Genomic DNA, 15398 nt, shown 5'->3' on the forward strand with positions numbered 1-15398 from the left:
ATGAGTAACTTGCAAAAATCTATTAGAAGTTTTGCTCCTTTTTTTAATATAGCACCAGGTGTTTCTTTTTATTTAATGTAGAGATCAAATAATGCTTGATAACTTGCTCATTTAGTTCTTTAAGAATATTAATCATCGTGTAACAGAAGTTCAATTCCAACACCTGCGTGAACAAAAGAAACTTTCATCAAAAGCTTTTGAGTATGTTGATGGAGCAATCCATTAGGAAGTTTAAATGTAACAACTTGGCTGTAAATCATGATAGCTTTGAAAAAAATAACACATGCCCATATCCGTTCGGGCGTGGTAATCCAGGTACAACTCTTATACATCTATTCAATCGTTATCTAAAACTTATAGTACACTAGACTGGCAAAAGCGAAAGAAAAAAAGGAAGAAACAAGACGGATATACGATAACAGGCCTTGGAGCGTTTGAGTATGTTGATGAAACAACCCATCAGGAAGTTTAAGTGTAATGGCTTGATTGCAAATCATATCAGCCATTGCAAAATGATACATGCTCATGTATTCCAGGTATGTTACTCTAGGTACAAAGCGTACACAGTCATATTGTAAATTTTGTACTGCACTGGACTGGTATAAGTGAAATAAATGTAACAAGAGGGACAAGATGCCACTTGGCTGCTTGGATTATTTTGTGTTTATGGTAAATATTGACAATTTCAGGCCAGCCAAAGTCTCATGAAACACAAGATTTCAGACCATAGGAGAGCAATGGATAAATGGTCATCTCGAATGCGCCACAGTTTTGAAGAAAGAATAAAACTATTAGGTGGCGGATCCAGACCTTGAGCTGAGGAGGGGGCCCGGTTTTTGTCGCTTTGCCTTACCGGCTTTTCTTCCTTCTGCGATTTTTTTTAACCCAAAATAAGGGGAGGGGCTGGAGCCCCCCAAGCCCCTCTACTAGATCCGCCACTGCTATATCTTGTTCATACGTCCTTATTAGCGCGGATCTGTGTATGAAATTAACCCGGTTTTTGGCGATCGAAGTTATGAATTGTCAATGTGTTGTAAAAAAGAATTTTTGAAAACCGTTCCTGGATCCAAATTATTCCACGATCGCGAAACGGTGCCATTACCCATGTAGGCACCAGCACAGCATCCGCAGAAAGCACAGAAAGCCTCCACAATTGAAACAAATAACAAAGTCCAAAGAACGTTTCCTCAGCTTTCGTATTAAGATCTCAGATATGTCGGTAATCCCTCTTCAGGAACTTAAAAGACCCGTTGGGAAACGCAAACTCGCAGAGTTGCAGAACACAGGTCGAAAAAATACTGAACAGACTAGGTTGACTGGGTTAGGTGGCTTCTCCTTGCATAATGTTCTGAACACGTGCAAAAGTTCAGTACGATATTGAGTAATTAAAAGATTACATGATACTTAACACAAACCGTGCCACGCTGATGCACCCCACGGAATAAATATGGCATTTTGTGCTCAAAAAGGATCATGTTTGTCCATAAACGTTTGGAGGAGCCCAATCGACCGATAGAAACTTCGGGCATCAAGATGGAAGACCAACAAGAGCACGATCCACTAATAATTTACTATCTCTCGATCTTCAACTCTCCGGCTGGCCAACACCTCCCTAAAGTAATGGACTTGTTTTATTTTAAGTTTCTATTAAGTCAAGTCAATCGTCCTTTTTGCGGTGAGGATTTCCCATTTCTGGCCACGAACGGGTGCCTTTTGATAAATCTGATGTCTGATGGCTCTTTTCCTTTTTGTCTGCGCTCGTACATAATTTTTTTCGTGAAAGAGAGCTCTCTGGATCAAAGTCAGGATTGATGAATATTTTCGGGTTATACAAGCGAGCTTTGGCGTAGCAATCTTTGTAGTCTCTCTCAAATGACTTTTCGACTGAACATCTCTGGAAATGGATGGAGCCAAGCAAGCGGTACTGCAAAGCAGTCTTCTGAAGTCTGTCATTAGTCATCTTAAGGTCATCTTTCAGCCGTGTCAGCTGTATGGCGGTTTTCACATAATCGTCTGCCTTTCCTAAGAGTGGTAAAAGATTTTTACGCTCTTCAATGCTGTTACCCTTTTCTAATCCTTCATTGGTAGTGTTTAAGTAGAACAAATTTAACAAACAGTCTGCAAACTGGAAAGATACTGAAGCATTTGTTTGTACAACCTCACCCATCGCCTCATAGAGCTTGTGAGCATTCTGTAAGGCTTCCAAGTTTTGTTCTTTATCTGTATTCTTCTGACAGAGTTCAGACGCCCTAGAAACAACACAAGAAAGGTCGCTGATGCCTGCACCCTCTTCCACCAGGCTCTTGACAAGTTTGACACAGGCCGGTATGTCTGTTTCAACGGCTTCACTCCATTTAAGCAGCTCTTCCTTAAGAGGACTACGGCGTTGTCTCCTTTCTTCAATATACTCGCGATAACAATAATATTTTGCATCGTGCTTGTCATCCCCCAGCATCTTGTGATCAGTTTCACGGCTTCTACCTTATTCCCCTTTGCACAGAGATTATCAGCTCTACTTCTGACGGAATGAACGATGTATTTGGGGTGCCCCGGAAGACGGACGCGAAAGTATGACTCTTTGAAATCAAATTTAGGTTTGGGATTGTTGGTATCCTTCATAGAACGAAAGATTGTGCCGACACCAGTGTATCTCCCTTCAGCCAGCTTCAATGATTTTAAGAAGTCTGCTATCCTCCTATTCCTGGATGGGACAGGTGGTACTTCTCCATCTTCAGAGAAATCTTCTTGATTCAGACTGGGATCTGGACCAGGATAACTAATGATGTCAATGAACTTTGGCTTAATGTGAATTTTGATCCGATCAGGGACACACCTTTCATAACTTCTGTGATGGAAAGCGTTAACAACGGCTTCACGAAGAGCTCGTTCAGGATATGCAATCATGGCATGGCACGACTCTTTCTTTGGGATGTCCAGAATAAAACGCAAACATTTCTATATTTGTTGGTCGATTGGACCAGTGATTAGCACCTCTTCTTTTGCCTCGTTGTCGTGAGTGAATACAGCAATTTCAGTGCTAGCACCGTGAAAAATTCATGAGGCTTTGGGTGAAAGAAAAGTAAGGCCACATTTCGTGGTGTAAACATTTGCTCAGTTACAGGGTGTACCAGTTGCAGTTTTTCATAGCGATGAATCGGTTCGATCTCTTGACCAACCAGAGCACTATCGATTGCTTCCAAATACTGTTGTACCAAACTCAAATCTATCATGTTTTCATTCAACAAGGAACCGCGCTCTGGTGAGAAATAAAACAAGAAATTTTTATTGATTTACCCTTTTTTATTGATTTTATACTAAAACAGCGCATGCCTTTGGACTGATTTCATGTGTAAAGGTTAGGTTTAATGTATTTTACCAGTATTAGGCGCTTTTCTGTCATCAAATGGAGGAGCCCCAGAGTGTTGATGAAGTAGGCTTATCTGTTCCGGCCTTGCTTTCCTGGTTTCCGTGCCCTCTCTTATGTAATAGTTCCATTCGTTTGACTTCTTACTTTCTCCGCACATGTGTGGCCTATTATCCGAAGGTCTGACCCAGATAACAAGAACTTTTTTTCCATCGACGACCACAGGTTGCAGTATGGGATTAATTACAGGTTTGATGTTCTCTCGACAAGCTCCAGATATCTCCTTCTGTATTTTATCGAGATTTCCTGTGACACCGAGCGGTGATAAAATGACCTGAACGCTATCAGGAGATTCGCAGTCTTCTTTCTCTTCCACACCGATAATGATATATCCACCGTTTACATTATAAAGGTCGTTGGCAAAGGCAGTGATAGTATGAATAATTTGCCAGTAAATGCTTCTTGGAGTTCCCTTCAGATTATGCCAAGCTTTCTTGAACTCCACTCTTTGCGACTCTACTCCTTGCAACTTAAGAAGTTCCTCTACGTTTTCTTAAAGACTTGACGGGCATGATTTTGCGGAAGTCATTCTTATTTAACCATTGCTGCCTCTCAGGCTTGTCATAATTGATAACCAAGCTGAATGCTGTTGGTATTAGTTTCTTGTCAAGTGATGTGTAGGTAACGGAATGTTTTGGCGTCCCCCGCGGTGCGATACTGTTTCTAGGTTGATATGGTGGCATGCCGCTGATTTTTTCAAAGAAGAGACGTCATCAAACGGTGACCTTGTTTATGAAAATAATCTTTTCATTTTTACAACCCTTTTCACGACAACAGAATGAAAAAGTTACGGCTAGTTCACATCTTGTTAAGATCTCTGGGCCCAGAAAGATATCATGTTCAAAAGCCAAATAGCAAAATTAAATTCCATGGTTAAAATTCACGACTACAAAACAATATCCTGTGTGGCGGCACATAGCTGTCTAGCAAATTATAATAAGGGAGTGTCGATCCAATATACCACATGTCGCTCTTCGGTATTGAGGACAATTAGTCTAGTTTGAACAGAGAGGTTCTTCTCTCTGAGTGACATAACCCAGTATTGTACACCATTAAGCAAATAGATGTTAACTAAAGCTTCAAACTCGCATTAATGATGGCAATATATTGAAATAATTTATGATAACTCGCCATGAAATGGTTGAATTACGGACATGTCAGGTGAACAAGTTAAAGTTCCTCTCCCTGTTCACATGTTAATCTAAAGGTAACATACAAGAGGATTTTAAATTGAAAAATACCAATAACATCTACAAGTTCACACGATGCATAATTTTGTTTTCGTTGAAGCAGTAAAACTGAAAAAAAGTAGCCTCTCTCTGACACTTGTGATTGAAATGTCTATTGTTCTCTTCAAATTTTTTTTTTTGAATAATTAGTCCTGAGGAGTTTTAGCGCTTCGCCTCTAGGGAAGCCCTTCTTGGCTTCCAGTGGTTGACAGGTAGAACGTGTACTGTAATGTCGCTTTTAGTTTGAAGTGGGTTCTTACATCGAGAACTGACTACCTGTTTAATCTTTCACCCTTATAGATATTCGTGTCTAAGAAACCAGCTTCTCAAAAATATATTTTAGCCTTAAATCTGATTATAGGTTGGGGTTTATATGATTACTTAATGAACTGTTTGATGACATCTCTGTTGGTGTGCAAGAGGGAGATTAAGTCGTTGATGTAGCGTTTCCAAACGAGCGGTTTGTTAGCAGTGTAATCTAAGATTTGTGTTTCGATTTGAGCCCGTTTGCAAAAGCTACCGACATTTTGGTGCCCATGGCAGTTTCGTACGTTTGCACGTAATTTTGCTCATTGAATTGAATTGGGTTCAGTCTAAGTGCTCTCTCTAGCGAGCGCTTTGGAATGGGGGGCCATCTCTGTAAAAATTATTGTACGCTGTGCATGCTATGATTGACCCTCAGCTTGAGCGATATTTGTGTGTAAGCTCATAACGTCCATTGAAGTGAGTATCACTTCTCTCGGAAACATTTTTTTTTTCTATGACATTCATGAAGTCTGTTGGATATTTGAGGTATGACTTCAGTTGTAATGCAATAGGACGAAGAAATGTTTTTTATTTAACAGAACAGCTTTCAGTGTTTTTTGTTAATCTTCTCGTAGGTGGAGTTTTTGTCTCACGTTAAATTCTTTAAACACACCGACGAACAACCGTTTTTTTAAAACCGGCTGAATATGCCTTGAGCGAGTCTTAGCCTTTCTCCCAAATGAGGAGAGTACATTATCAAAGTGAGGGCTATAATTTTACCCATTAGTTTAAGGCGAGCTAAGGCGGTAGACTAGAGAAACTTGGGTTGAACCCGAGGAGATCAGGATGAATGTTCATTGTAGCGTGATGGTGGATGGAATGAAAAACAGCGACGGGATGCGGGATTGGAAGAGTCTATTTCGGAACCTCGTTTTTCTTGCATGAGTTCGAGTGTATGTTCTTGTGGCAGCAGGTGATTCTTTTTATTTGCCTTAGAGATCAGATAATACATAATACCCTGCCTGTGTAGTTCTTTGAAGTGTTCATGACAATAATTTTTTGCGTTTTTTGGTTGATTGCGGTAATTTGGTTGATTGCTGTAATTTGAAATAATCGACCTTAGCGCCTACCGCTCCCTGAAGTAACGGGAGTAACGAATGAAGCGGCTCAGCATTATTCGTGCAAGAGGCGCGCGTTAGTTCACTCGCCTTACAATTTTTATGTTAAACGAAATTCGTAATGATTTCGCAGTGAAAATGCATGTCGATCGAAATACAATCTGATTTCGACTTAAAACGATTACTTTATGCTGTGAGGAAACGAGTTGACTCGCCAACTCGCAAAAGAGGCAGGGGACGATCTTGCAATGGGACGAAACCTTGATAAACCGCCACCGCCAACCGTTATCAAAACTTGTGTCACAGGAGTTTTGATGACACTAGTATCTCAGGTAGAACAGGCTACCCCAGATTTGCTAGTTGGAAACCGTACTTTGAACTTAAAATCGTGTGAGAATGAAGCAAGACTATACAAGAACGAATTAAGAGAATCAACTAACTGTTATTTCTTCTTGAAGAATGAGCGTATTTACGTGTCTGCGTGTTTTTGCATTTTTTACAAGTACTGAGAAAGTGAAAAAATTTTAAAGAAGAATATGTCAAAACTATCATAATTTAGGAAATTCTTGCGCAAATTGGCCGGTTAACGTCAGGTACTGGAATAATTCTTAGTAATCATATTTCGAGTTAGATCTCACGCATTCATTTTGAGCTTCAAGGTCAAAGTTCAAAAGCTGCAAATGTGAAATTATCGATCTCAAATTGAAATAAAACAAAAATATAGGCTGATTTTCAAGGCTAAAAGATGTATTACCCACTGATCATGACTAATCGAGGAATGATGAAGGCTGGAAGAGATGAATCCAGCAAAATTCTACAAAATATCGAAACATTCAAATAAATGAAGAGTAAAACTCTATAAACCCTGTTTCAAACTTTCCCAGAAAATTAGGACGAGTTGAGGCTCTTAAAAAATTATTCAAATTCAAAGTAAGAGAAAAAGAGGAGAAACGAAGTGTAACGAAATAAAGAACTGGCCTTTGGAGTAGTATTTATTTCAATTGTCACGAAAAAACATAATTTAAAAAGTTTGCAAACTTGTTTAACGCCTTCCGATATTTCACCAAATTGAGTGATTGGCGCGTAAGTCGGGTAAACTTAAAAAAAGTGAAACAATAAACCTATCAGTCCAAAGAAAAAGGATAGCCAGGCCAATGAGGTGCTGAAGGTGATTCTACCGATTTTGAATCCACAACCACTGTCCTTAGCGTATGAAATGAAGAGAGCGATGTTTTGACGATCCCTGAATGGATGGCCATCCACGTTCCAGTTCGCAGATGTGGTGGAGTTGATTTTCTCGTACACTCCTTTAATGCAAAAGAAGAGTCTGTTAAGGTAAGCAATCTCTTTGCTGTCAATTACTTAGTCGAAATTACGGAACACATCTAACGTTGGAGCCATTTTGATTGTGTAAGTAGGGTGTGGATCAAGCTGAATATTAAAATACGAAACAGGCTTTTACAAACAGAATTCGTAAAATCCTTTATCTAAAAATTGTAACCTTCTTAACAGCTTAGATAGCATAATTTCATCCGAACAACCAATTCCAAAGGTAAAATTTGATCATTTCAGATTCTTATTCACAGTGCTTGTCTGTTAAGAAAATTTCAAATAATTAGTTTTGATCGTTGTCTTGTGGCTTTCACGTCCTCAAAATTCCTGAAAATGAGCATACTTGCACATCTTCATTTTTCAAACATTTTGGGACTCGTAGAGTCGAATGTGTCATACATTAGGCAATTTTCGATTAGGTATCGAAAGAAATCTGGGATCTAATTGGTTTTTCTTTACTTTGCGCTATGATTGGTCTGTAAGACTTCCGCCACTCTCTCGACTTAGTCCTCCGTGTTTTCCCGCAGTTTGTTTGTTTTCACTCCGAGTTCTTATTGGCTACTTATGATATTTTCCTTTTTATTTGCTCGACCGTTTTGATTGCTTTCGTTTTTGTTTTACGACCCTCCATCGAAAAGCTCTCTGTCATAATAAACTTTCCCCTGCAGGGCGGCGCGGTTTACAATAAGAGTGAAAAGTGCAAAAGTATTCTTATGCATTTTAAAATAATTATCGTACTTCTGCACTTGCTTGTGATTCTTGCAGCGAAGATGCATGGAACAAGGAATAAATAGATATGGCAGACAAAGAATAAGCCAAGGTACACCAGGTTTATTATAGGAGTGCCATACTTGCTTCTGAAGAGTATTTCTTTAGATATGTAAATTACAGACAGAACAACTCCTACTCCATAACTGACCCAGTGCACTACAAACCAGACACTGTAGGATGACACTGTGTTGAAAACAACTGTGCAGAGTCCCTGGTGTAATGTTATGATCTTGTCGAGGCTTCTATGTTGTTCTTCAATCTGTTCAATGTGCCTCAGCGTGTCCTCTGCATAAGTTCCTGAGAAAAATTGAGAACAATTGCGATCATGAAGTGATTATAAAGATGCAAAAAGCACAAGGGTGGGGATGGTGATGATGACATGGAAGGCGATCATCACCGTGGTCAAGAAGGTTGTGGTGCTATTTTGAGCAGACGACGCGGGTGATGTTGGAAATGGTAGCGGTGATAGTGCTTTTCCTCCTTGAAACTGTTATGTGGTAGTGAATTTTAAAATGCCAGCAATGATAATGTTGAAGCTGACGATAATAAGCAAATGTTGGATGTTGTTGAGCGTGATATCACGAATTATCATAACTGAGGTCTGAGTTTTGTGCTGAGGCTGAAGGCTGACGCAGATAACACAGACACGTGGCGCTTGTATATTAGGCAGACTTTGAATTCAACATAATAATGCAACATCTGCTGCAGATATTGGGTTATCACGTCAACTTCATCTGCCATTAAGCAATTATTGAATGAGGTAGAGTATGATATGATTAATAATCAACGCCGAGATCTGAGTTATCTGCCGAAGCCAAAGGTTGAGACTGATAACACTCATACGAGGTTTGATAATTCATGATATCATGCGAAAACCGGATTCAATAATTGTTTTACAATACATTTTTCAAACAATCTGCAGAAGAAAACACTACACAGGCGAGGGGCTTGGAAACTAGGAAGACTTTGAACACGAAATTAGTTTTGTGATAGGATAACTTGTTCTTGAAATTTCACACGTTATTGTATAACGACTGAATGCTTTCGACCAATCAGATTTTTCACAATAAATCTAATGTATAATAATAGGTTGTATTAGTAGTACATGCAGTGGTGTAGGTGTATGGTTTATTGCAGCAATGAAAATGATGCTGTTGAAGTTACAAAGAGTATATAGTTCTGTTGGCACATTTAATATACTGGTGATGGTCATAGTTTTGTGTTTAGGGTTCTGATACCTGCGGAGTTGATGGTGTCTCTGAAAGCAGTGAAAAAGGTGTGTCTGTAATGAAGTTAGATTAGCGTTTATGCCTCAGGTAGGCATTCCAGTGTATGTGGAAAGATATGAAACTTAAGATGGCGATAGCGATGACCCTGGTGACGAGAGCACCTATAGCCAGTGGTTTGTGAGGATGGTTATTGTGCTGGTAGTTCACGATATCGGTACTAATATCAAGTGTTGGAGGAGCTGATTAGTAAATAATTAGTAGAAGATGCTGGTGTAGGAAGTGGTTTCATTTAGTAGTCGTGGCAGTGCTGATGCAGATAAAGTGGTGATGGCTAAAAAAAATGGCTATGGTAAAGTTAGAAATGTTGGTGGCAATAGCCACTACAGCTGTGGTTCTTTTTAAACATGGCAGTGACTATGGAAGTTGAGGTGGGGATACTGTTGGTTCCAGCGTTTCATGTCAACGATTGGGATAGGCGAGGGGTAAATGTAGTGCTGTCTCCTTTGCCTAAGATGTGATAAGATTGGCTTGGTAATGATTATGATGATGATGTGATGAAAGTGATGTCCGTGATATAATCCATGATGGGGATGATAATTGTGGCTTTGGTGGATATGTTTTTGCATATTGCTTATGTTGCTTAGGTTGATAATCTAAATATATATTTAGGAATTTAGAGTGAATCAAGATGTTCAGTAGTCTTGAGGCCAGGAATCTACAGATAAAAGTCTTAACCGCAAATAAATTGACTGAATGATATTTTGACTGTATAATGAGAACGAAAATAATGTGAACAGGAATTAAAGAGATCGTAGAAAAAAAAGCCTTATTAATTTGAGACTTTGACAGGATTTGAATTTTACGACCAGGTGCTGCTATCAACTATCTTGAACGTCTATCATCTAGAAATTGACTGCTTGCCTGAAGGAAACCCAGAGTAAAGGGTAAAGAAAAAGAAAAAAACCGGGAGACTCCCCAGGCAGAGAGATGATGAAACTGGCGGAAAGATTGATCAATGAAAAAGAGCATCAACGTCAAAAAAAGAAAGTGATTAGCGGTGTCGTGACTGTTTTTTCTTTTTTGGAGTTGCGTGACTGATAACCTCATTTTGAAATTGTCAGCCTCGGTTCCAGTTACGTACCTCGTAAAAATATGTATCGGGGACGTTTTTTGGGAGAGCAGAAATTTTGAGTTGTGTTTTCCTTGTGATTTGAGGTTTCACTTTGTGAGGATTAAACCTTTAATTCAAAAACTAAAGCGAGTTATTTGGTGTCTCTGGAAACGGAAATTTGGTTCCCACAAGCGGTAAATTGTTTTTTTCTATCATTTGTCGGAGACTGGGCCCGAATGTAGTTGAGTTTTGATTGACACTGCACGCTTGTGTAGTCATACACGTCGCTTTTGAGGCAGTGCTTTTTTCCTAGAAAAGATGCGACAGAGAAATAAACGGTTGTGTTTATAGAAAGAAAACATGTGTTTATGACTTCGGGATACTAAACTTCCATTACCACGGAGGCATATTCCCGAAATCTTATTTTTTCAGAATATAACTTACCTACTGCAAAGGAACTAACGCCAAACACGTGACAAGTTGTTATTGCTGTCCACTGCGCGAAAAACTGGGCTCCTACTCCGGTGGCAAGAAAGGTGAAATAGGAATCTTTTGGCTGACTTATCCATATGATAGCGTAAAACACAGCCACCGAGCTTAGATACAACATTGTTATTGAAGTGAAAATAAGACGCAACCACCAGCAGTCCGTTCCTGTAAGGTCTTCCATCAATAAGTCAGACGGTGCGACCATAGCTGAGTTTTTTTGCTTTGCTACGATGAAACAACGGATAAAGAACAGGTAAGAAATCACTGCTGCCAATGAGCCTATCGTGTAAACAGCATTTGCCACACCACGATCATCCTTGTGATGAGAGGGCTTCTTAGAATCCGTTGAATTTTGTAAGAAACTGCAATCAAAACCGTGGCAACCTAACACGACATAGAAATCGTAAACAGCTTGATAAATACAAATTAGACCGACTAGTACTCGTGGGATGTAGTTCCAAGCCCGGTGACTCCATAATCCAAGTGTACAGAAAGTGATTTTGACAATTTTCAATAAACATCGGTAGCATCCATTGACATCCTGCGGCTGTCTGTTACGCCGCAAGCCCAAATATGTTCGTTCATTTGGAAGAAGAGGCTGTTCTTCTCCCTCAGCTTCGGCCATGCTTATTGCTATGCTAAAATGAAATAAATGAGATGCTTCCTGAGACGTTAACAAAATATGAAATGGAATTAATGGCGACACTTCTTCTGTATGTTTCCTTCGTTTACCTTCGGTTTCTAATTACGCAAACTCTAGAGCGCAGCAGACCGGAAAAACTCTTTTCCGAGAATGTTCCAAAGACTGATTTATGTCATTATTACATTTAGGGGTGCACTCACGTAACGCAATGATGTGACTTATGAATTAAAATCTAAGAACTTTTAATCGAATATATTTTCAAATTTACGGCACACTCTGAGTGTTTCTTCCGTGGTCAAGACCTTTCCGTCCTTCCTCTAGACTTTTATGTTGGTCTTTGGCTTCTGTTCAGGCTCCAAATAGAAGGAATACCATGTCACGTTGCGAAGACTAACTCTCATAATTAAATGTTCGTATGAACTTTTTCAATTATTTAGTTACTGAGATATTTGCAACAGCATTCGAATTCCAGACTTTGGCATTATACGATATAATTGTTCAGGTACGAAAACAAATTTTCAGCTACGTTGATGCAAACGTTACTTCGACAAGGACAAAACATTCATTCTGCTATAAAAAGTTGAGTTACCCTGAAAAAAGCTCATATGTTATGGAAACGGAAACCACGTCATGGATCTGCGGCGTACTAAGATCAATTGTCAGGTTATAAAACTAATGCCGAAGGGATCCGAATAATTTCCAAATGTGATTCCCGCAGTCTGCGGTTAATAATGATAAAGTTAAAAACGAACTAATTGTCAATGTAAGTTCAATAGCCTGTGATCTATGATGGTGGAGGAGGAACATCTTGTGCAACGGGTTTATGAGGATCAGAACACTGAAGCAATGAGGCCGGCCGTTTAATGAGAACAAACGTATCTGTATTTTCGGCTTGGAAGAGAGCCACAGCTGATTAATACATCCACTCGAATCATTTTGATGATTTTCAAATCTAGCTTTAATTCGCTTCGTTTGTGGAGCCATCGATGCAGGAAGTTCGTCCCCCATCCTCTTTTTGCTATACAGTCAAACCTGTATTAGGCGGTCACCCACAGGAAATGGCGGGGTGACCGCTTAAAACAGGTTGAGTCCTTATGCAGGTTCCAAAGAAAAAACGATCGAAACGCCACTTTATGTCATAATTGACCACGTGGTGTAGAAACACTCGCTCAAAAATACTACTAACATTGATTAGATAAATATGGATTTAATTGATTGGTTGAAAGATAATTCTTAGTTTAATTTCAGTGGTTCCGCTTTGAGTGACCGCTCAGTACAGGTGGAAGATCAACAGGCCGTTGGGACTCAGTGAAGGGTGACCATGACCACTTAATAGAGGAGACCGCCCAATAGAGGTGAAAATTAAAGTGATTAATGGGAAACAAATTCGGGACTTCGACAACTGACCGCCTAATACCGGGTGACCGCTTGATACGGTGCCTCTTTATACAGGTTCCACTGTAATCTGTCCTGCTCAATTATCCTGCCGACTTTATTTTGACTTGAAATATCCTTGCTTCGACTGCACCTTCTATGAAAAACACCCCAACCTTACACTACTGACGCTCACAGTCCGCATCTTGGAACAGATAATGTCGGCGGACAAATATCTTTTCATATTTTCTTTATATTTTTTTATATGTTACTACAAGATGATTGATTGCTAAGAAAATGACTCTACTTTATAAAAATTGATCCTGTACAGGAATTTCCTGGAAATAACCCTCCTTTGTACTTTTATCCATTTAATAATCTCGTTTTTAGGCTAAATCCATGTTGAGCTCTCGATCAGGAAAAAATTTTTTAGTATTTAATTTAGCACGTTCGGCACCTCTTTTTCTTAGAGGTGACTTAAAGTATAAACACGTAGTAATTTTCATCTTCCGCACTGAATTTGTAATTAGATAACTTATGCGGCTAGCACGTAGCTCGTTTAGGGGCGGTACCTTGGATACGCCCCTTCTTCTCCGAATTTTGTGTTTATTCTGCTGTTATGCAACAGCCTTCAAGGACTATTTTCTCTTGAGATATCTTTTCAAGTATGATTTTAATTTTGTTACTAGGTTTATTATAAATTTTTTATTTTGTCAATCTTGTTTTTGTTTTGCCCAAACTTGACCGTAAGACCAAGAAATTTAAGTTAGAAAGACATTTTGTAAAGTGTAAACATCGCGAAGGTATCTACTTAGTATGAGAACTCCGTTCTGCGTAGCTTAGCGTGATTCGCACGTTAAGAGTAAAGGATGACGAAGGTTAGAGATTGACAGCTCAGAAAGTGTCACTTTTGTAAGCGGTGACCCTCACTTTCCTTGAGAGATCAGAGTTAGTCCCTGTTGTATTAACTTGAGTGAATAAAGAAAGAGACAACAAAATAGCGAGTGTTAGGAAATTATTTCTAACACACTTATACCAGTCCAGTTTAATACAAAAGATTTATATGATGAAACACTTTTGTATGATTTGTACCTAGATTAACATACTTGAAATACACGAGCATGTATCATTTCGTGATGGCTATCATGATTTATAATCAAGCTATCACTCTCAAGCCTCCTGATGGGTTGTTTCATCAACGTGCTCAAACGCTCCAAGCAGCCAAGTGGTACCTCATACCAGTCCAGTGTAATACAATATTTATAACACAGTATGAGTAAATAATTTTTGCACGAGTTGTACCTAGATTAACATGCCTGAAATACATAAGCATGTATCATTTTGTAATCGCCATCATGATATACAATCAAGCCAATGCACTTAAAATTCGTGATGGGTAGTTGATCAACATGCTCAAACGCTTATTATGAAAGTTTCCTTTTTCACGCAGGTGTTTGAATTGAGCTTCTGTACGCGATGAGTAATATTCTTAAATAACTAAATGAACAAGATATCATGCATTATCTGATCTGTAAAGTAAATCGTGCAATTAATAACATAAACTCGAAATTGTGCAATGAGGAAAACGTCCAGCTAAAACAGCTTAAACTCCTCTAAGAGAACTAGCTCAACATTCAGTTCTGTCCCAAACGACTCGCAAAAGCCTCTCCAATAAACAGGTTCTATGATTAAATTCATATCTTTCCACTTTCTACTTTCTATTTTATTCTACATGTATCTTAACGAAGGAACTGACCAACTTGTTAAGAGCCTACACTTATCAGGAAATAGTGTAGATAAAAAAATATCCTTAAATCTTACTTGACAAGTTAATTTTCAGTTTCTAGGGATATTTTTAAGACATAAATCAATTAAGTAAAATTTATTTCACAAGATGTTAAATCAAGAGAACCTATAACAGTTTAGGTTACTGTTTAGTGATGTCCAACTTGCTACGGTACAAATTATCAAGACTTGCTCAAATTTGGTAAATTGAAAATACAAGATGCATGGTAAATGTGAGAGAAGAAATCTCTCTTTATACGGTGAAGTAGTCCTGATTAAAGGCTCTATCCTTCTATATCCTTTCTATTGCAAACAATTACCCAGTTTCGCCCCCAGATGCTAAATCTGAATTCGTTTGGCGATAATTTTAGCGGGCTTTAAAGTCTACAGGGCTGTGTAATAACTAACAGTATCGTCTTCATTTAGAGTTTTGACCAGTTTTGGAAGAAGCGAGTGACTTTCAACAACTTAAGGGTCTTGATCGTTCTCTGCGTCTAACAAAGAAAAAAAGACAAACGTCAAAGTTGATTGTCTCCCTCTTTAAAACTCTTTCACAATTTCCCTGCAATAAAATAATTAAGTCACTGATTAATAAAAAAAAATGTGATGATGAGTCATGCACCGTCTGAAACTCTTAATGAAATCGA

General features: G+C 38.8%; 1 protein-coding gene and 1 pseudogene across 1 annotated transcript; both read right to left on the reverse strand.

The window, feature by feature from the left end:
* Positions 1-1657: 1657 nt before the first annotated feature.
* LOC131795035 (uncharacterized) lies at positions 1658-3953 on the reverse strand (annotated as a pseudogene).
* Positions 3954-7013: 3060 nt separating this feature from the next.
* Positions 7014-11743, reverse strand: LOC131795026 (uncharacterized). Its single transcript, XM_066171625.1, has 4 exons — positions 11682-11743; positions 10905-11587; positions 8088-8417; positions 7014-7324 (listed from the first exon to the last, which is right to left on the reverse strand). The coding sequence occupies exons 2-4, from the start codon at positions 11572-11574 to the stop codon at positions 7116-7118; spliced, it is 1209 nt and encodes a 402-aa protein (XP_066027722.1). The 5' UTR covers positions 11575-11587; positions 11682-11743; the 3' UTR covers positions 7014-7115.
* Between the last annotated feature and the right edge of the window lie 3655 nt (positions 11744-15398).

Source organism: Pocillopora verrucosa, chromosome 1 (assembly GCF_036669915.1).
Source record: "Pocillopora verrucosa isolate sample1 chromosome 1, ASM3666991v2, whole genome shotgun sequence".
Classification (NCBI taxonomy): Eukaryota; Metazoa; Cnidaria; class Anthozoa; order Scleractinia; family Pocilloporidae; genus Pocillopora; species Pocillopora verrucosa.